This window comes from Solenopsis invicta, chromosome 14 (genome assembly GCF_016802725.1).
Source record: "Solenopsis invicta isolate M01_SB chromosome 14, UNIL_Sinv_3.0, whole genome shotgun sequence".
In the NCBI taxonomy this organism is placed as follows: domain Eukaryota; kingdom Metazoa; phylum Arthropoda; class Insecta; order Hymenoptera; family Formicidae; genus Solenopsis; species Solenopsis invicta.
The window spans coordinates 8,840,901-8,863,005 of record NC_052677.1 but is presented as its reverse complement, the minus strand read 5'-3'; the positions used below and the strand labels follow the sequence as shown (position 1 = coordinate 8,863,005).

The 22,105-nt window shown below is 48.7% G+C and overlaps 1 protein-coding gene across 1 annotated transcript; it reads right to left on the bottom strand.

The window, feature by feature from the left end:
- Positions 1 to 142: 142 nt before the first annotated feature.
- LOC105194476 (neurotrimin) lies at positions 143 to 16,384 on the bottom strand. Its single transcript, XM_011159397.3, has 5 exons — positions 15,554 to 16,384; positions 9,811 to 9,962; positions 7,651 to 7,858; positions 7,263 to 7,559; positions 143 to 6,961 (listed from the first exon to the last, which is right to left on the bottom strand). The coding sequence occupies exons 1-5, from the start codon at positions 15,621 to 15,623 to the stop codon at positions 6,765 to 6,767; spliced, it is 924 nt and encodes a 307-aa protein (XP_011157699.1). The 5' UTR covers positions 15,624 to 16,384; the 3' UTR covers positions 143 to 6,764.
- Positions 16,385 to 22,105: the final 5,721 nt, after the last annotated feature.

Here is a 22,105-nt window from a genome sequence, read left to right as displayed (position 1 = left end):
TAGTGATAAAACATAAGTTGTGTGAAAAGAGATGTACATGTATGTGTATGATAAATGTTTTAATTTTAAACTGGATATAAACATATTATACGTAATCATGTGATATGTGATGAGATGGAGACAAAGAAATAAAACACTTTTCTAACGGTTTGGCTTACTTTTATTAGGTATTCCGTAAGTTCATAGTATAATGTTTTTTTTTCTTTTATTAAGCTTTTATGGTTCTTACACACATAGAACGGGACTGCTCTCTTCGTCCCGTTTCTCGCCACAATAGATTAAAAACGAAAACTGGTATGTAATGAGTACTCCCGTGAGGCGTGAACGGGGCTCCGTTCGACGTCGATCGCATTTGCGTGTCCGTTCGTCGTTACGGTAAAAGGTCGAGCTCGTGATCTCGTTGCGAATAACGAACCAATTTCTTCCCAAATCCGTCTGAAATCTGGTAAATTGTATCATGCAGCCGCGATCGGGCGCCGAAAGGGTGCGTTCCGCCGTCCATCAGCTTCCGAAAAAACGAGACTAAACTTATGCGTAGAAACGGCGGTCAACGAAGATTTGTCAGCCGAAATTGCGAGTAATGTCCGGTAATGATGGATTTAACATTGATTTATTATCTCGCTTTCGTTCCCTTTCTGTCTTCCTTTCTCTCCCTGCCTCTCACTCTCGTTCTTTCGTTCGTGCACCTCACACGCGCATATTTTAAACTTCCGCTCCGCTTATCCTCCCACATTCGCTCTATCATCCTTCGCTTTCCTCGGCATCATCTCGTAGATTCGTTACAGTCTATTTTCCTCTCGTTAAACCTAAAGCGCTTAAGGTGTACAGACGCGAATCCATGAGACGAGGCTTGCCTCGAGGAATTATTTTCCAGAGTGTTTTGCTGTTTATTTTTCTTTTAACTTACGCTTATACTTTTAAAATCGATCGTCCGCTTATCCGCGCGCTCGACAAATTTCGCTTTTGCTTTCTCTTTCTCTTTCTCTCGCGGCTTCTCGCCATTTCCCTTACAGAGTCCACCCTTCACACGTGGCGTAAAGGGGGGCAGCCGTAATTCACCTTCGTCGAACGTTCGAATCGGCAGACGTGTTGCGTTAGTGATTAATTAGATGCCTTACTATAGTGTGATCTGTCGCGTGCCGTCACAACAAAACGCCCGATAATCTCGCTTTCAACGTTAATAGGACGTTGTCGAACTCAGTCGCCCGCAATGTCGACTTATCGAAGCTCCTGATCTACGGCGCGGGCGTCGAACGCACGCGCATCCGTCCGACAATGCAATACAAATAATTAGCCGGGTGTATCTCGATCGTTGAGGGAGCGAACGTAATAATCCGCTATTCGATAATGTAATTCGCGATAATTCGTCGAGCCTCTCGAGTCGTACGTTCGGGAGCTTCAATGCTCGCGTGCAACAATCGCGTGATTGCACGGTGCATTTCTCGCGAATGTCATCGGTGATCCGCGTGGTTAACGAGGTAGCCGTCGTCCCGAGGGTGCCGATCGACGACAAAATGGGTTCTCCGATTCTTCCGCTCTTCTAACCCTCCACAGCCGAGGAAAAAAAGAAATATGCATAGACGCGAGGTAGCGTAACTCATTCTGCAATCATGAATTCTGCAATCATGAATAATTCATGCGTCTGTGTGTTGTTGAGACTGGAAATTTGTTGCACTCTCGCGACAGACCGTTCGCTTTCCACAGTGGGATGAAAGCGGTAGAGGGTTAAAATCACAAAAATCATGTACATTCTCCGCGCGCGGGGCCTCATACCATTTTATACAGTCTTCGACGTCTAGCTTCGTGTCTAAAAAGTTTCTCGAGAACACTCGGTTTGCCGCTCGCCTCGAAATCCTTTTTCGATGACCTGTTCTCAATCTCTCTCTCTCTCTCTCTCTCTCTCTTGCTCTCTCTCTCTCTCTCTCACACATACACACACAAAGTTGCTTAATCGATTTCCGGGATGTTCTCTCGTCTTCACAAAGAATTTTTCGAGACCGTTCGACGGCGCGGCAACGCGGATGAATCACGTCGAAATTGGAATCCCCGCGACCTGATAGAAATCTATTTCTGGGTCACCGCATCTCGCTCGTCTTTCATCTCTCCGATGACAACGTTCGACGGCGGCGGCAGCGACGACGTACGGCGTCGTCGTATCGTTCGTCCGCGAACATCTCTCTCATATAGCCTACTATCTCGAAGGAGCACCTAACTCGCGTTATCTACGCGTAAGAGCACATCGACGTTACTTGTCAGGACGGTCATAAACATCACTCTCGAAACAAAGTGTTCACCTCGGGATTCGTAACCGCGACTCTCGGGGGAATCGGCGCGCGCGTTCTTCCTCGGCTAATCGATCGCCCATTATTATATTATGATCCCGATGAAAGGTTTCTCAAACCTCCCAGACCGCGATTAGTAATCGTATCGTTCTCGCGCTCCACTTCACGGACTTGCCTTGCGAAACGCGAACATGAGCGCTGACACGCGAGAGGGTTGATTTATTCTGAACGCGCGGGACACGGATAGGAGCGCGTACGAGACGGCCCGGGAAATCGTTTTTAATCGCAGCGATCGAGCAACTTACGAGAGGGACTCCCCCTTCTCCCGCGACGTGTTTCGACAAAAATAAAGAATTGAGAATAAACAGGATAAGCCCGCGGTCGGCAACGTCGAACGGAAACGGAAAAGTAAAGTGTACGCGACACTTAGGGACTACAAGATAGAATAGATTTTGGTACAAAAATTTTAATGTTGTTCTACGATGTTAGAATTAGATCGTAAGACGACGTTTTTCTCGACTGGGTTTTTCGCCGTCCCGCCGTCTCTCCTGCTACATCTTCTCTCTTTTAAATTACTTCCCCCTTCTCGCGCGGCGAAGCAAAAGGGCGACGGGGACGAGCGCGAGGTTCCTTCTTCCACCTCGCGAGGGGGAGACCCGCGCGGGTTGCGAGAGATGACGGGCGAGTGCTGGGGGTGAAGTTTACTCGCAATCGCGCGGTCTCACAGGACTGCGTTTTCGGCTCTTTCTTTCCCGCCGTTGCTCTCTGGGAGCGGCCTCGCGAGGCGCGGGAAGAAGGAAAGCGAAAAACTATATAAAGAAGATGACTGCGTCCCCGGTCGACCTTTTTTTTTTTTATCTTAAAATGCGTCATTCGACCAACGTCTTAGCACACGTCAGTCCAACGAACTGCTCTCAGTACACGTGTCTGTATGTGTAGTTTGTATGTGTGTTTTGTGTATACGTATGCGTGCATGGCTTAGTTTCTTACCGAGTTTCTCTCACATCCTTTCGCGCAAAACAGACTCACACACGGTTTAAAGCACCAACCGTACCGCTCGCGCGGTCGCGCAACACACACACACACACGCACACGCGCACGCACGCACGCACACAGCCGCTCGCGCATTCGCCCCGCCTGGCTATTATGTCCGACGATATATCTGCATTTTTTATATCCGTTAGTTCGCTTACTGCTAGGCGTTAATTAGTGTTACATCTAGTCGCGTGTGTGGCCGGCCCGTGCTATCCACGAGCGCGCTGCTCATCACGGAGAAACGTGCGCGCGCTCCGCTTCTTTCTCCCCTCACAAAAAAAAGAAAACTCGGATGCACCGGCGCGTCACGGAAAAGCGTGCGCGCCCGGTGCCTGGCATGTAACTAGTCTACACTCCGCTCTTCCTTCGATCCTTCGCGCCGATCTCCACGAGATAAGCCCGAGACGGCGCGTCCGTCGCGATCCGCGCGAGAAATTCACGGGCTAAATGCGACGGACGCGCGTCGAGAGAATCCTCTTCTTCTTCGACGACGACGACGACGACGACTGTTCGACGAAACGGAAATTCGTCGGGTGATTCCGATTTCTGGCAACATCGTATACGTATGTGTCACGCGGCGGCGTCTCCTCTTATCTCGACATTAAATTCCTCCCTCTCTTTATCTGCCGATACCATGCGTAGATTCCCGAGCCGGTTAGCACGGGCGGCCAGACCCATTTTCCAATGCACGTTTTACGATCCGAAAAATTACACAGTAACGTTATTTAGTTTATTTTTTTCTTGTTTCTTTAGCGTAACACGTACGGCATATCATTAATTAACGTTACGTTATTTATACGCTATGTTACGTTATTTACAATCACATGAATCGTAGATATTCTAACGAATCGTTCGTCTCCTGCCGCTGTCCTCGTGTGTGTTTTACGGTATATTTTCCTCTGTTTCTCTCTCTCTCTCTCTCTCTCTCTCTCTCTCTCTCTTTCGCTCTCTTTCCTTTCTCTCACTTCACATTCGTATCTCTCCAAGACATTTCTTCGAGAATTTTCTCAACGAGAACGTACGCTCTATAGTCGCTTTATATGCGCCCCTCGTTTTCGTACGAGCTGAAACTTGTTCAATATTCAACACCCATGTGCAACGTATTTGCGCGCGTACACATATACATATATATATTTCTGTTCGTTTGTATATATATATATTTATATATATATTTATATATAATATTATAAAAAACAGTATTCCCTCCCCTTCCCTCTAGTATTTGCGAGAAGAAAGCAAATTCGCGGGGGGTGCGCGGTCGCCCACCGGAAAGCCGTACGCTCATCCGCTAAATTATACAACCGATCATGCTTCAGAGGCGGCACGCCGCGGGCCAAAACCGCCGTGGAAATATGCGTTATCAAAAAGTATCTGTCAAAGGGTACTTGCCTATTGTTACGACGAGACGTTTGACGACTCGTAAGTGAAAGCAATCCATCTGAATGGGATTTAGAATACGCGTGCAATTTGCCATGCTATGCTACGTATACGTATGTACGTATTTGTGTAAATTTCATACAAAACAAATGTCTCTTTTCCTCTGAACATCGTTCAACGTGAATAAATAGTCTAATGGAATTAGTTGTGCGTTTCGAACAACTTTTCGGAGGGAATGAAAAGTGGCTTTATCGGCAGTATTTAATCCCTCGAGAGCAAACGAGTGTACAAAATTCTTTTTTCTACGTTCCTAGGGTTCTTCGATTAAAAAAAAAAAAAAGAAAAAAAATTAAGTACGTCATATTTCCGAAAATCCGCGCAAAGGAACAGGCAGTGGAAAAATGCGTCGTCGGTTCGTGCGGCCCGCGTCGCGATGAATCAGCCTATGCATGTGCGGACGTATGATATATTTTGATCGACGTGTGTATACTCAATGCGTTTCAATTACCAAAATTTTCATCGCGGATCGTCTCGAGACACCTGTCGCCTTCGATAACGGTCAAGTATACATAGAGGCAGTGATAATTTCCATTTCGATATCCCGTCTTGTCTTGCTCGCGCGATCGATCGGCGAGCTTCCCGGATAAAACTTATCTGTGCAAATTCAATGATTTATTTCGACTACATATATATTTTAAATTTGGCTTGGTGCTGGGAATATCGTGACTATGACTTTGATATGGACAAAACGTCGCTTGATATGAATTCTTTTCTCTGAATTAAATAATACTATCGCCGTATTATTAATAACACTTTTATTTCTCAACAGTGTCGGTTTGGCTTTTATTTCTCTTCGCTCAAACTTGAGTTTTTAATATGGTCTTGAGATTTTAATAGATTGGTAAAATTTAAAAAAAGGATTCTAATTCAGTTTCGGCGCGTATCGACGAATCGTCTAAGAGACGATGGCCGAGATCGCTCGGTCTCAGGACGATCCCAAATCACGCGGTAGACGTCAAGTATAGACACGCTTTGTTATAATCGGTCGCTATCGAATATAATTAATTACATCGCATTTCGAAAAATTCATCGAACAAGTTTCAATTCTTTTCGAGTGGCGCGGACGAAGTTTTTCTGCTTTTTCCTAGTCTCATGACAGCTCTTTTTCCACATCGACGCTCTCATCGACGTTTCTAATTTCATTCTTGTGCTTTCTCTCTCCTCTCTCTCTCTCTTTCTCTCTCTTTCTCTTATCATTGTTTCTCTACCCTCTATACATTTCTCGTCACGTTATCATTTTCTTGTTCTTGTAACGGGTGCTACGAAACCCAACGCCCTCGCAATAAGATCTTACGATCGCAATCATTTTTCGGGCGCTCTTTTTTTTCTCGAGATTTCGTAACTTTCTACCTTGTCGAGCTAAACAAACAGGAAATACGTGAAACAATTCTGCAAGTGTAAAACGTATGTGGGACACGTGGAACATATTTTTAAAAATGCCAAGCGAACCCAAAAATATCTGCTGCAATAGTAATAGAAATAATGCTAATTCATTTGGATGAAATGTTTTTGACGTGGATGTAATTAAATAGTCGTAATAAATGAAATTATCGGTTTATCTCGCGTTTTCAAAAAAGTTTTCGCGACGTTCACGGACTACCCGTTGTTGAAGCTCGACCTAATTTTATATTTTCGACAACGTCAAAAATTTCGTAGCTTCTCCAGCACGTATAGTATCGTAGCAATTTAACAAGAATTCATATAACTAATTCCTAATTTCTAACGGCCGGATCACTGTCTCGATAATCGAGATGAACCTCTAACTCTTACTTCACGCATACGAAGAAAAAACATACTACCTCCGGGGATCATTATTCTCTTCTCCGATCTTTCTCTTTCTCTGTCTCTCATTACCCTCTGTCTTCCAAATCCTCTCATCCTCGCCCTTTTTGTCCTTGATCTCTGAAAGTCGGTCTGCAACATCGAGGATCTCTTCTCTCGAGGTAGTCGGGATCTCGTAGCAGGAGATAATCGATTATACGCGTATACCATCCTTGCGATCTTGCCTGATTATCGTTCTGTCGCAAAGTACAATGGATTTTTCGAGTAGAGAACCATAAGGATCAGAAGAATGAGGATGTGTGAGAACATGCGGCTGCGATGAGAGTGAGTCGAGTATAGTGTCACCACTCCAGCTAGCCACCACAAAGTGGGACAGCCGCCCGGCGCCGAACTGATGCCTCTCTGTATCGCCGCGGGATGTTCCCCTAGAAAAACATTGAATATATATTTGTATTTAATCAAATAATATAGATTAGACTCGCCGACGGCGAAAACTGTAATCTCGCGCTATTTAAAACTGTACGAGTTGTTTATTACATGCTCGTTTTTTTTTTTTCCGAAAGTCCATGCGAATAAAGTATGATCTCGCGCAAACAGTGAATCACACGTAACAAAAGTTCACGCGTGCGTTCGGGGAAAGAGAAAAGTTGGCAACTGTTTCCCCGTTTTATATAATTGTAATTTTTACAAACTTTTTGTCCAAAGCGATAAAACGCTCCCACTCACCGTTTAGCACATGCAGCTGCACGCTCGCGCTATCCAAGTTACTCGGGCTGCAAGTATAGTTACCCGAGTCCTCCCGTTTCGCGTTGTGGATCACGAGGCTGCTCACCGTATCCTGCTCGATCCTCTTCGTCTGAATGTCGATCTTGCCCAGCTGATAATTTAGAACGCGATCACCCTCGTGGTACCAGAAGACGTAGAACGGGCCCTCGAGGGACTGCTTTATCACGCATCGTATCGCGACTGTACTTCCGGTCTTGACGTACATGTCACGGTCCCCCAAGATCTCGATCTTTGGCACTGCAATGACACGTCGGACGGTGTTGGTTCGGTAGTCTGTGACGAATAATCGGCTTAACGTAATCGCAACGCGACGTTCCGCGACGCTCACCGACGATGTTGAGCTTGATGATGTGACTCTTCTTCGGGTCGGTCGAGATTTGGCACTCGTACTCGCCTTCGTCGCGCGCTTGGACGTATTTCACCTGCAGCGTCCACGTGTCCGCCTCCCCGAAGATCGCTTGGAACCTCTCGTCCGGAATGAACATGGTTCTATCCACCGAGAGGATATGCGAGTCTCTTCTTCTGATCCAGGAAACCTTCGGATTAATCAACATGAATTGCACGTGTCTCTTTCTCTCTCTTCGCTTCAAACCTCATTAAAATCTCCTCACGCGCGACATTTTTTCATAAACCCTTATAGGGTTGTCGGTTTTAAGTTTTATTAATTTGCATGCAGATTCCTCGCCCACTTCCTCTCTATTCTTACATGCGAAACAGACGATTCCTTGGAATTGCTTTCCAAGAATTTTCTTCTCGATATACCTGAGAGATTTATTTCTCTCGCCATTTACCGTACTTTTTAATCGCGTTCGATGTCAGAAGCAGCGGGATTATCGCGAGCTATTATTCGCAACTGACAATGAGTGGACATCGAGAGAGACGGATGAAATTGGGATGCTTAAAAAAGAAGGGTTCGCCGAGTACGAGAGATAGGAGGAAAATACAGCGTTGGAAAAAAAACAGCGGGGGAGGGGAAAAAATAAGAAAGGGTACATTCGGTTCGTTCCGATTCCGGACGATCAATCTTCCGCCCCCCGGGGCGCAGTTAATTTATCGTTCATCGACCGGACGGCCCGCGCGCGGCCCGACGGAAATCTAGATGGTGCCGCGAAGCACACGTTGGCGAGGTGGTCCGTACGTGCTGCGTCGAAAGAAGGCGAGGTATGAGTACATTTAATTCGTCGGCCGATAAGAATCGACGCGGCAACGATGGTCGGCCACGACCCCACCGCCTCTCCCCAAGTACGCGCCGAGATTATACGCGCGCGGGTCGCGTGTTACCGGATACTTAGTCCTCGACCGGCGTGCCAACGGCGACAGGCGTGTACCCTGTACAACCCAGGGCACGACCGGAGTACGCTTGCGTACACACGTCGGTGAGGTTCGTTAACGAGAGACACGGGGGCTAGCAGCTTTCAGCCCGCGCGCGTGCCGATGGTAATTTTATTACGCGCCCGCGACGGCCGACGTTCCGCGAAACCACCCTCTCGCTATGCACCGGTTTCCGATTACCGATTTCACGAGCGGAGAGAGAGAGAGAGAGAGAGAGAGAGACGGAGAACGAAAGCGGAATAAAACGCAAATCATTAGCAGATTGGCGTTTTATTAGCGGGATAAATTGATTCGATGGAAAGGGAACGCCGATTGTGGAGGACGATTTAACAGCCCGTGACACGTGGGCGGGTTATCTGTCGCGGACAGTTATCCGGACACGGAGAAAATAGGACGCGGGACTCGCGATAACGAATGAAATATATTAGTTACGACGTTTTATTATCTGTGGATCTTTGATTGAAATTATCGTGAGCTATCCAACGTCGCCAACGCTACCCGCTGGCGACGTTTTACCGGGGCGTTAGTGAAAAGAATGACTGATAACGGAAATAACTCTGTGCGTCGCATTATTTTGTCGTTAATAATGAAATAGTGAGGAATGGACGTCAGATATGTAAATAAATTTAGCTTGTCCGCGTGTAGACAACGGAATAGGTATTCATGCATTGGGAACGAACCAGTTGTCCCTCAGACTCGCGTTCGGCTCGGTTATAACAGTTTTCTCTTGTTTTCTTTGGCATCGTCGTTATACCGAATAGAGTCCCGTTGTCATAACTGTCAGGCAGGAATTTGGCCATTACGAGTTGTATGACAAATAAGCTCGTTAATAAATCAAACTGTCAATACACGTAACACTGCGTAAGGCAACACACATCTACGTGGAGACGATATGACAAGGACAAATTAGATCTCAAATCGACGGCGCGATGACAGTTGTATTGATATGTATGAAATCGCAATACCCTTACATAAGACTCGAGGATGAATGGTAAATAGGAAATGGTGGTAGGGTGCAAAAATTGCTGTGAGCGTCTCTCGCGCTGCAAGAGATTAATTTCTTTCCACGTTGATGTCACACGTTCTCTTCGCTCTTCCGACGCTCACAGCCTTTTTTGTACATAGAAATCTCCAATCGTACAGTCAGATAACTTACTGATTTGTTACCAAGCTGTCGCACTTTGCACGGTAGGTAAGCATGAGTGCCCAACTGCGCCGTGATATTCGTTGGAGTGTTCGAGTCGAAGTAAGGCCCCGTGTAAATCCCGTCGAATCTCTTCACCAGCGAATGAGATCTCGTACTTACCCCTGAAAAGAACGTGTTCAGAAAATATGTTTCGCGTGTACAGCGGCGGTGTGTCGTTACGTGCGATCACGGCGACGGGGGGGGGGGGGGGGACGGTGCGGCGCAATGCGGAGAATATGAGGATGCATATTCTTTTGCCGAAAACACCTCGCGGATGCGTCGAGTGTGCGAATTATCGCCAGAACGCGTCCTTAAAACGTCCGGTATAGCTGACCTGGCGTCGGCACGTTATGCGGCGAATTAACATGGAAGTAGCGACGTTAGCCGCCGCAATGGAATAATAAGGCGAACCAGACCCTCGAGAAGGGACCATTTCGCATTCGCGTACCGTATTCGCCCGCTCGCGCGCGCTATTCGGAATAAATCCTATCGCAGAGGAGAGACCCGGTCGAGGTGGTGCGCCCGGGGGAAATGGATACTAATCCCGGGGATTCAGATCCGGGAAATCTAAAGGCGGATCAGCATTCAACGGGAAGAGGGCGAGAGAGCAACGTGGGCGTCATTCCAACGACCTTGGCGATATCACATCCGATCTCACGTTCGATCGGTAGCGCACGAAATTTTATAGCTTGCTCGTCCGGAATTTGCACGGTCGTTGCGGTGACCATAATTCGAGGAATGCTTTCCGGACCGGTCGGCTAAGTATGAAACATGAAATCCTCAATTAGGACGAGAGAATACTTTACGTGTAGAGAAGTTTAGGCGCTAAAGACGCTAAATTGATAAATTGCTCCTGCAAAGAGCCCCGAGATGTTTTTCCTCCTCATAACTCGGGGCATACTTTTTGGCAGTTCACCTCATCTTCCGCCTTTTACTTCAATTCGACGTTGATTAAATGTGACTGATTTATTTTGTGGTGACTAATTAGCAGAGTCGCGTTTACAGCTGACGCTGTTAATTTCTTGAAGGCGCTCTCGAGTTACGTAAGTAGCGAGAGCATATGTCGTCGTGCTATCAAGATTCGCCGAAACTTTGACAAACGACAAAGCTGGTGATAATTACGCTTAATTAAGATCAGCCGCGTGATAACCGCGCGACGTGATAAGGAGTAAATATGAAATCGCCTGTACACGATGCAAACCTCGCTCCGGCGCGGCTCGGCTTATCGCGCATCGATTGTTCTACTTATGCGCAAGAAAATCACAGCCGCTGCAACGGTGCTAATTATTGTTTCAGTCGAGCTAAATGCGAGGTTATGAATTATAAATTAATCTCGACGGATAATCGGTGAGTTAAAATAAACAATGGTGGCAAGAATTTACATCGCTCTGCTTTCCGCTGGATTTCAGGTAAAAATAAAAAGTTGCATTTTCTGTTCGAGCAGAAGTTCAAATAAAGTATTACGAAATCACGTTTTGAAGTTAAATTCTTTTATATTAGGAAAGGATCTGAAGAAATAAATCAAAATAAGAATTCGTGCAGCGATAGAGCCAACACAGGTTGCTCGTGTGTGAGTCGATGTGATTAGCGAACAAATGGCCTACGCACTGCGTTAGTTTCTGGATTTTTATGTGCATGGAATAGAAGATTGTACCCGCGCACTGAACATGATCCAAAACTAGGATCGAAACGTCTGTAATTTGCTACGTAACGTTTGTTCGCTAATTACATTAACTCACAACCTCTGTTGGCTCTATCGGCGCGAATTCTTATTTTGATTTAAATCTCCTCGTTTTATCGTTTTTTGAATGGGGTGACGAGAGACTATTTTATCGTGACGATCCGTGTAAAGCTCAAGAACGATTGGTAATTTGGATCATCATTCGCGATTGGCCTCGATAAAAACGTTTTCTTTTATCCTAGATTCGAAATCACATCGTTCCAGAAGGGTCGTAACTGTATCCCCGTGATTCCGCGGCCGACACGTTCCCGTGCGAACTGAGAGAGGTAGATTGGCAATCAGCGCGCGGCTACGAGTGGTGTATTGTCAAATGTGCCGGAGATGCGAATTCGCGTCTATAGGAGCCGTTGCCGGTCCTCCTCCCGCACAGTCGATCCTCTTGATCTTGAGGGACGTAAAATCTGCGCAGCTGCGCGCACGCGCCCCTAACGCGGTCGCCGCGCGAGGTTGTACCCTCGCCACCGAGTCGGGATCATTTGCCTACCGCGAAAGGGGGCACAAATAGGCGCCCGTTAGATGCTGCCTACAGCCTACGCCGCCCCAAACCTATTTTTCATGCCGACGCGACGTGCGGCGAGTTGCGCAAAGGTCGCGCGCGCGATCGTTCTTCAGGGGTGCGTAATACAGTCGCATTTATCTCGAGATTAAATCAGGCAAAAAGAGCGCTCGAGCAAAGGGTGGGTCGAGAGAATGACGCGTTTTATCGCGGCGAGATGTGTACGTCGACGTGAAGCATGTAATTTCGCAATGTAACGCACTAACGGCAAGCTCATTGATGAATAACCGAAAGAGTTTATGTTTATCGCAGGGGCGCTGGGGCATAAATACGACGACGAGCGGTTGCATTATTCATGTTGACGTTTTGTAAGTCGGTTTACGCTGCTCTCTCCCCGTAACTCCCGAGGGGCGCGCGGAAATCACGTTTGTCCCGGAGATTCCGATAAAAGCTGCAAAGCCCGACGACACGGTATTCTCGACTGTGTATTATTTAAGGGAGCGTTGAAGAGGAAATAGACCGTTGACCATTTCGACGGCACAAATCGTTATGAACTGGGGAGGGGTGAGGGGGTTACGGATTAAAACGAGTCGCTTCGATCATCGCGTTTCCACCGAGACGCGACTCCGCGCGGCGAGACCCCTGAATAAGAGGAACGTTACAGTAAAAAAAGAAATCTAAAGGAACGGCATCTTGGAGGAGAGTAGTCTGTCAAGGTGTGAAAAACTATTATAAAAATCCGGGCACAAGTGTTGCTTTATAAATCTATTCCGCTTCACGCAGCAATAAGTCGCGATAAGGTGTCTCCCCGCTGCGTAATCGAGCGTGATGGAACGTGATCGCGGGGGCGCCGGGGGGAGCAGGAAGAAGTAAATTTCTCGGAAACAGAAGGCGGATCTAAAATCGTATATTTCCCGAGAGACAATGCCGCCCGATATGTGTGGAGGAGACTCGAGCTGCGTCCGGCAGGGCTGCTGTTTCCTTTCCCACTTTGTCAGAATAACACGTACGCATGCTCGTGCAGTTTTACGACGTCATCGTCTGCTAAACTGCCACATAAATCCCAGTTTTTCCGCGTCTGAAGGATTATTTCCCACCGACGTGATATGATTTTGGAATAAAATCTTTACGTCCACAACGATCTTAACGTCGAAATCGATTCACGAGGTCTGCGATGACGCGTTTTGATTTTTTTCTCCCAACGACAAGCATCATTTAAAGACATGAAGCATTTACAGTAATGTTTTTCTACGTCTATTTAATTCATAATTTATTTACTTCAATTCATCCCATTGTTTTTTTTTCAAGAGACAATTTTCTGAATGCTTCCAGCAACGCGTGAACCAATTGAAATCGCACCACGTTTCGTAAATACATTTTGTGCGTCCAGACATTTTTATAAAATTTTATATTTTAGCCGCAACTAAAGAGTCTCGCGCGCGTAGCGTCTCGTGGCAGCAGTTACGCCCCGAGTTGCACCAGTCTCGCGTTGATAGCCAGGTCAAACTTATGCGTTTCTGAGGGAACGAACGTAGCAGGCCGCTGTTAATCACCGCGGCCAAGTATAATCAACGGCCGTGCAGCATACCTCTCTACTCGCGTCGCACGCGTGTATGCGAGTGCTATACGGATCGAAAGTGCATAATGTATCGGCGAGAGTGATGTTGGGATAAACCCGCCATTACCGGGTCTGAAACTGCAAACTCCTCCTAACAGCTCTCGTAGTCGAGAGCAGTTAGCGTACTTTCCAAGTGGTTTACCGTTAGCGGGAGAGAAACTACCTCGTGCGAGGGAGACGAACGAAACTACACCGATCCTTAGACAAGAGCCTGAGTCGAGTAATTATTCGACGAACGGCTGCGCGAATCGATTTGAACCGATCGACCAACAGTCGTACAGTCGACGGACTTTCCGCACGACTACGAATGGCAACCGAGTTCGATGGTGATAATCCGATTTTATCGTCACTTCGGATTTTCCGCTCGCGCTTTGCTGCTTCCAAAATTGATTACGCCTCGCCGAAGAGCTCGCGCGTCCCTTAAGCGATCCCGAAACGCGTCAGATATTTCTTTACGAATGATCGCGTCATCGCGATTAAACGCTGATACGCTTAGCGGAATCGTAGTACGTTCGTGTGCCGTCTATTCAATCGAAACGGGAAATAGCTTTCAGAAAGTAATCCTACAGTTGGCCTCCCGTTTCTTTCGGAGTGAAAGCTCTCGCACTCTGCTGGAAAGGAGAGCTTATCTCCTACATGATTCATAATAGACTAAATCCTACAATCAGAAGTAAGTTACATTCAACGAAGAATAGTTCTTCTGGGGATTGGTATTTCTCGCATGCTATTCGAGAAAGGCTTCCCCTTCCGAAAGATTGGATCGAACTCATGTTTAAAGAAGAGATGCAAAAATCGCCCCTGGTTTCGCCGTACCGTCTCGAGTTGTCTCGGTAGCCAGGCTATCTCGCAAATAGCACGTACTCGCAGAATGCATGAATGCATCCTCCAGAACGACGTCGTGACGCTTCTGTTTCACGAGCGGGCTTTAAAGCTCGACCGCATCCCGGTGATGCAGCCGCGCGAGATGAAATCGATAGACACGTCCCTGAACGACGCCACGACGAAGGAAAGGGGGACGCGGCGCTCGTCTCCCTCCTCCCGTCTTCGTCCCGTGATGACGGAATCATCGAGACGACACGCTGCTGGTCTCGCAGGGGACGCAGAGGATGGAAGAGAGGCTGACAAAGAGGAGGCGACGTCGAGAGCGTGAAGGGAAGAAAGAGAGGCAGAAAGAGGGACGGAGAGTGAGAGGGGAGGAGAGAGAGAGAGAAAGAGAGAGTAGGTGGAGGGAGGCACAATGCTGCGGCGCGACAAACAAGGGTGGCGCTAGATACGGTCCTGGACCGGGACCGGAGGTTGCGTCCCCTCCCCCCTTGATCGTCTCCATCCTTTTTCGTCCTTATCTATTCTCGCGTATCCTCGATCCTCCCTCCCCTCTCATACTATCATCACACTCGTATCCGGCGGTATTCGCGACAGCGGGAGAAACGCGCACGAGTGCGCGATACGTACGTTCGCAAATGCACGCGGGGCGCGCGAGGGAGACGTATGCAACGTACTGCTACACCCCAAAATCTGATCGATCCATCCGCGGCACGAGTACCACAGAGACAGAGAGAGAGAGAGAGAGAGAGAGAGAGAGAGAGAGAGAGAGAGAGCCCCACCTCCCCGCAAACCGTACGATAATGTCGATGGCTCGATCACCACCTGTCTATCTAGGTCTATCGCGTGAATCGGGTAATCGCTATTTACAGCGTCCCCCCAATAGCATCTTCCTCTCGGAGATCCGATCCGACACACATCTCGACACACTGCCATCTGTTTCGCGGATCTCCCGAAAGCGCCGCGGTAGAATACGATTTTTCAGCCGTACGACGAGTGCGTCGTGTGCGATCTCTCCGCGAACGAGGAGGCTTACCGGTAATGCCTAGTAGGATCCAGCACACGAGGCACAGGACGTAGTAGTTGACGTAGGAGGACCTCCTCATGGTGATCACGACGACGACGACAACAACAACGGCGACGACGACGACGGCGTAATTGTCCCCGACGACGGGTCCACTGACATCTCATGGAACACCGCGATGCACCTCTTTCTTTCTCGGCGCTCCTCCACTCTTAATATAAATCCTTCGTCGTCGTCCCGTTCATCCTCCAGCGGTAGCCGGTGCTACCAGGTCTCGCGCATACTCTCGCGTTGCAACCCTTTCGTTGCAACTCCTCCGTTGCGCTCTTGTGCATCCACCAACTTTTCCTTACTCTCTCTCTTTCTTTTTCTTCCTTCTTCTCCAGCACTACCGACGATCACATTATCTCGCAGTTGGATTACTCGCGGATACTAACGGAACGAGGCCGAGTTTACGGTCTAAATCTGTGGGCGGTCTCGCGTGCGGGGGCTTCACACACACACACCGTACACACACCCCCGTGTACACCGCGACTCTGATCTCTCGCAAGGGGCTACCGCGCGATCAGAAATTCTTCTTTATTCTTCCCGAAGAAGACGCAAAGTGTCGCGCGCACCAAGGTCACGAAGCGGTCTGCCTGCGTTCAATTGGGCCACCCCTCCCCACCTCCCTTTCTTTTACCCCGCGGTTGTGCCCCTCGTCGTATGGACGCACACAGTACACTCGGGGTGTCTCGGATCAGTCGGTCGTACTGTGAAACGCGACCGGGTTTCCCGCACTCGGCTCGTCCGCGGTTCGTCGTCCCGGGCGAAGCTCTGAAACCGCCGGGCCTCCGGTGGCACTGCCCGCGCCCGCCCGGGGATTCCGCGCAGGCGTGCTCTCTCTCCTCTACTCCGCGGCGATCAGTCAGCCTCCTCCTTCCTCGAGGCCTTCTGCCTTTTCCGCCGCGCGCGCCTTCCGTCCCCCATACGCGCTACGGCTTTGCGCGCTCCGCTCCGCTCCGCTTCGCGTCGCGCCGCGCCGCGCCGCGCCGCGCAGCTCCGCTGCTCCGCTGAATTTTTCTTCCTGCATTCCGCGTCCTCCGCATTCTCCTTCGTTCTCGCCCGGCTTGCTCTTACTCTTTCTCTTTCTCTTTCTCTTTCCTTCTCCTTCTCCTACCGCCCCGCTCGCCGCTGCGCCGCTTCTCTGCGTGTCCTATGCGACGGCGACGAGACTCCACGAGATTGCTACTCGTCCCGCAAGCACGGACAAATTTCACGCTTCTTACACGACATCGTCATCTACCCCATGCCTCCCTGCCGAGAGAGGGTTGAATGGCACGCGACCCTCGGACTCGCCTCCTTCTGTCTCCTGCCAGCCGTCTCGCGTCTAGGGAAACTTTAAACATCGCGTTTCATTCGTGTCAGGTCGCGTACCGGAGCGTTTCCCAACCCGCCACGATCATCACGCGCTCGTTAATAATCGTTAAAGAGCTTCGATGCTCCGCCGTGATTGCCCTCATCTCTCGCCTTAATTTCCATACTTAATTTTCGTCTCTTCTGAATTTCTTCTACTCAAAATATCTTTCAAATTTTAGAGAGTCTGCGGCCTTATTTCTCTCTCGTTTGCGCAGATTTTAATCGTGGCACGCGGTCTCATTTAAATGAATTCTTCGAGTCCCTTCCGGACTCTCGGTTTCCTTAATTTCTCGCTAGCGTACATCTAACGCTTAACCCTCAGACCCGCCCGGTTTTCCTTCCCATATTTATGCGACTGAAAAGTCTCTCGGTATATAAAGCAGCTCTGTCGCAAAACGCAAAAGAGTAATGAGAAAGGGATCTCTTTACGAGACGATTCGAGATACAAATTATGTTTGCGCATTCTCGGCGAACGATGTAATTGCATTTGTGGAAAATTAAATTTTTACAGAAGCATCCCGTATAATTGGATATGTATTCATATAGCACGTTAAACAATGTTTCGCGCATATCGCAGCTCGGATACCTATGCAATATTCAACGTTGAAATTGAGGTAGACCGCCTGGAACGAAATGGCGGAAATGTATTTGGAGTCTCTCGTCCTACCATGGAGATCCAGCACGCTTCACCGTGGACAAATGTTAAGCCGCTTACGGTATGAATCTTATCCTCGCCGGAGACTGATGTGCCAGTGGGCTCGGTTATTTAATAGGGAAAAAGAAAAAATACCGCGGTCGCTTTTGTTCGTGCTCTCCTTCAACACGACGGATCGTTTCGTATCAGTATCGTTCTCGCTCTTCGAGACGTTTAGACAATGCAACGCGTCCCTGATCTTGTTTCACTTTAATTCAACTGACAAAGTTTAATAATGCGGTATCACCCCGCCCTCGATGTCATTTTATTCTTTACACTGCAATATTGTATTGCATCTGATATTTTCATGTATCATTCTACTTGCGTTATCAAATGATTGCACTTGTTAACAGACAAATAAATAAATAAATAAATAAATAAATATTTGGTTCGTCGACTCTGCGGGTCTCCATTTCGATTGGCGCGCCCATCATTTCTACGACAAAGAGATTTTCCGCTCGACCTTATCTATAGACGAATATCGCTAGCAACTTTCGTGTTCGCTCGCCGAAATTAACCGCCGTCGTCTTCGGAAGTAAGTTTTCGTATCACGCCGAGTTCACGGGACACCGACGTAATTTGCATGAACGACGGTATTTGGTAAATTTATATAACTTTTCCCTCCGCGATGATCGACTGATCCCATTCGTGTCCCCGTCCCTACTTCGGGGACTTTCTTATCTCCTCGTCTGCACTTCCTCGCTTACTTACGTACGTTTGGAAAATTAACGCGTTACTTGCCTTCGTTATTTTATTGAACGTAAAAACGTTATTCAATCAAACGAGACGAATGCGCAAAATTTATTTTATCCAATATAGGCGAAAGGAAAATATTTATATTAATGTAGATGGGAGATTTTTAATATCACTCTGTTGTTATTAAAGCAGCAAGTCGCAGTGCGCCAGTTAAACGATGGTAGCGTATCAACTTTTTCGATAAGGTCAAACATTGCCGCGGGATTACTCGGTTGCCGATCGAAGCAGACGCGAAAGCTGATCGGCTGTCCGCGCGCTCTCACCCATTTATGGTCCTTCGCTTCACCTTCGGGCAGCGCGCGCGCGAAGGGTCGTGTCACCGATGGAAAGTCCTACGCTTTTCACGGCGCATCGAACCCCTGGCGGCTGGGTTCAACGTTAACGTTGATCGGCTTCGGAACTGTGCATCTCTCTCGACCGTTGGGTTATGCCGATAAACTTTACACGCGACAAACCGTCGCAGAATCGACAAAAAGCGCTCGACTCACTCTCGCGCGAGCCGATTATTCATTTTTTTATCGGTATATGTCGTTCCCGTCCTCTCTCACTTTTTCTTCACGTATCTTCTCTCGCTCGGACATTCCGCTTTTGTGTCGCCGCGCTTTTGCCGCGCTGAAACTTTCAGAGGCGCCGCGCGCTAAACTCGTTCCTCTTGCGAGAGAGAGAGAGAGAGAGAGAAAGAGAGCTGGCGATAGCGCGACGTTATGGTCGACGCGAGGAGACTCGAGGGGACCATTAATAAAACGTCATTTACTGTTAAACGATTTTCCGGCTTTCTCAACGGTGCTCGCAACAATTCCACTGTCGCACACGAGACAGATCATGTGCCACGATTTAAATTCCCGGTATTCGAAAGTTAGCGGGGAAAGAAATATCGTGCAGTTTCCATTGCATCCCCGTCATAATTATCCCCTGAGCTTGTCTGGGCTATGGGTATTTTCGTTTGTACACGATATAACGGGGCAAGAATTTTTGTGTGGGTGTGCATATATGTTTATGTAGATGCTGTGTGTGTATAAAGAGGGTTGCGGCACAGGTACAGGGGGAGAAAAAAAGTTTTATAAAATATGTGAGCATAAGCGTCACACGCAGCTGCAGGTGCATCGGAGTGCATACTGTCGCGTTCGGGGCGGTGGAGACGTCTCCCCGCCCTCTCTTTTATTCCCGCGCGACGATGATCCTGAATTTCTTCCCTCGCGCGGTTCATCGCACGACGTGGGCGAAGTTTATCCTTTATCGGGATAATCCACGACGAGAGGCGCGCGACTGTCGTATATTCGCAGACCCGTGGATTGATAACAGTGTCGATATCGCGATAGAAACTTTTCTCGATGCCTCTTTCAATCTCACTCTCTCTCTCTCTCTCTTTCTCTCTCTCTCTCTCATCGAGCGACGAACGCCGTCTCATGCAACAAATGCAGTATTGACAACTGACGTCGCGACGGATAGAAATACATCGCGAGTCTGGAAATATCGTTTTGCTGCGCTCGCAAGCGAGATTGTCTAATTTGCGAGAAAATTTATTGCGCGTGTATATAAAACCGACCATCGTCGGCGTGCGTTGTCTCTCTCTCTCTCTCTCTCTCTCTCTCTGCTATGAATTTTAAGTGCATTCGACGCATCGGCGTAAGCGACGGCTGGCTTTAATAATGAGTCCGGGCGTTTTGTAAATAAATATTTCCTCGCATCCTCATTAACGTCGCCACGTGTCTGTAGAATTTTTCCGTCGAGGGAGGTTTTCATCCGGCGCAGGGTCGGATAATTGAAGGCGTTACGAGGCGTACGTGATTCCGGGATAATTGGATAACGCGTGGCGAAACGCAAAACTTTTGATGCACTTTGCGCGCCTCCGTCTCCGTCTTCGCCGCCCCGCCGACCTCCTGCTCCGCCTCCTCCTCCTCATCCACCTCCTCCTTTGTCTATCCATTTTCGCGGAAAGTTAATTTGTAGAAAGCTCGCGAAACACGTAGAATAAATACATTCTTTCCGTTTTAACGGCGGGACGGCTCGTGCAGGCACGCCATATCGGTGTCGTTTGTCATGCACGAAGCTCGAGCAACGACGTTATCGCGTTCGCGATTAATACCCCTGACAAATCGAGGCGCAAAAAGGAAAAGAAACGGCGGAAGCGCAGCGGACTCGCAGAAAAAGACAGAGGAACGGGGGAGGGAGGGGAGAGGAGAGAGAGCGAGACGAGGACAGAACGGAACTGTATGTCCTGTCCTCGTTTCGCGACAAATTATCGACGCGCGCGACCCATGCCTTGAAATTACACCGCGTTTATAGGACGGTGGTGCACCGTCGTGCATGCACCTCTTTCGCAATTTTACGCCCGAGGCATCGGGACTAAAAGTTTGCGCGCGGACGAAATTGTATGCAGGGTAAAAACCGTGCGTGGCAAAATCGAAACGTCCGCTTCGCGCGGAGAGAGGCGGTCAGTCGACCGGTACCCGATAATAATAACGCCCAGGTAAAACTGGCTGATGGCTGCCGACGATGCCTCTGCAAGATGCCTCGTCGCGCTTTCTAACGTACTTATTCTTCTCTCCGCGGACGATTCATTGACAGCGCGGTGGGCACGCTCCATTTGACTCGATCGTCTATCCGTAATCCCGAGGTTTTACCCTACTTTCTTCTATTATCCTCAAACGCGCCGCCTCCATTTTCCACAATTTTCCCGAAACCGACCGCGCGTGTCTTCGTCCCGGCAGCGACGGAAACCGGGTCACTGTTACACGCGGACGTTTATTCACGGGGGAAACAAGTAGCAGGAAGGAACCGCCACGAGCGCGCGATAAGACGTGGGAAACGTGGAAAGCGAGACTGCGGGCGTGCATAAAGGTTCGAAGGGGGGAAAGTCAAAGCCAGCGCTCGGAATCTTTTGGGTATAGCACCATTCTAATTGGGGCGGCCGTTAATTAAGATGCGCGCGCTCGCGCTCGCGCTCAGCTGAAGACGACGACGTCATCGCCGCCGTTGTCATTGTCGTCGTCGTCGTTGCGACACGGCGCGACGACTCGACGGGAGGACTTTGTTCGCGAAAATAATGATCTTTCCATTATCCGCCGCTGCGCGCTGTCCGTCCTTTCCCAACCATTGTCCTCTTCATCGTCCACGTTATCGTCTTTATTGTCCCGCCCGACGCCCGTGCTCCTTCCTTTTTTCTCCCCTCTCCCCCTCTCCCCTCCTCCCCCATCGCGGTCGCGGCGTATTCCAGGATAAACGGAAGGGCACGCGATGAAAAATGCTCCGAAGATTACGAATAAAGGGGCGGCGCGATTATTTTCGGCTGCATTACCGCCGCCACCTCTCCCTTTTGCCGTTCATTAATTCATGGCACTCTTCATCCGCGAATCTCGCGCGTGTCGTTCGAGTGCTCGTTATCGCGGACGCGACGTAATTACCATGCGATCGGCGTGACATTTACGTCTATTTACGGAGTGAGCGACACGTGTTTGATACCGCCACGGCGACAAGATGTTACCCTTAAAAAAAAAATTTAAATAGATATTATATAATCGGCGAGATACGCGCGAAACAGCGCGCAGCGTGCTCGTTCGCGAGACAGATCCAATTCTATGATTCTTAAAGTCGCGTCGTTTATAGTGTTGTGCCCTTATTGACATGGCAACGCGGTGGCGGCGACGACGACTCCCCGAGAGCTCGTCAAAATAGCAATAACACCTCCGGAGCAAGGCCTGATGGCGATGGTGGAT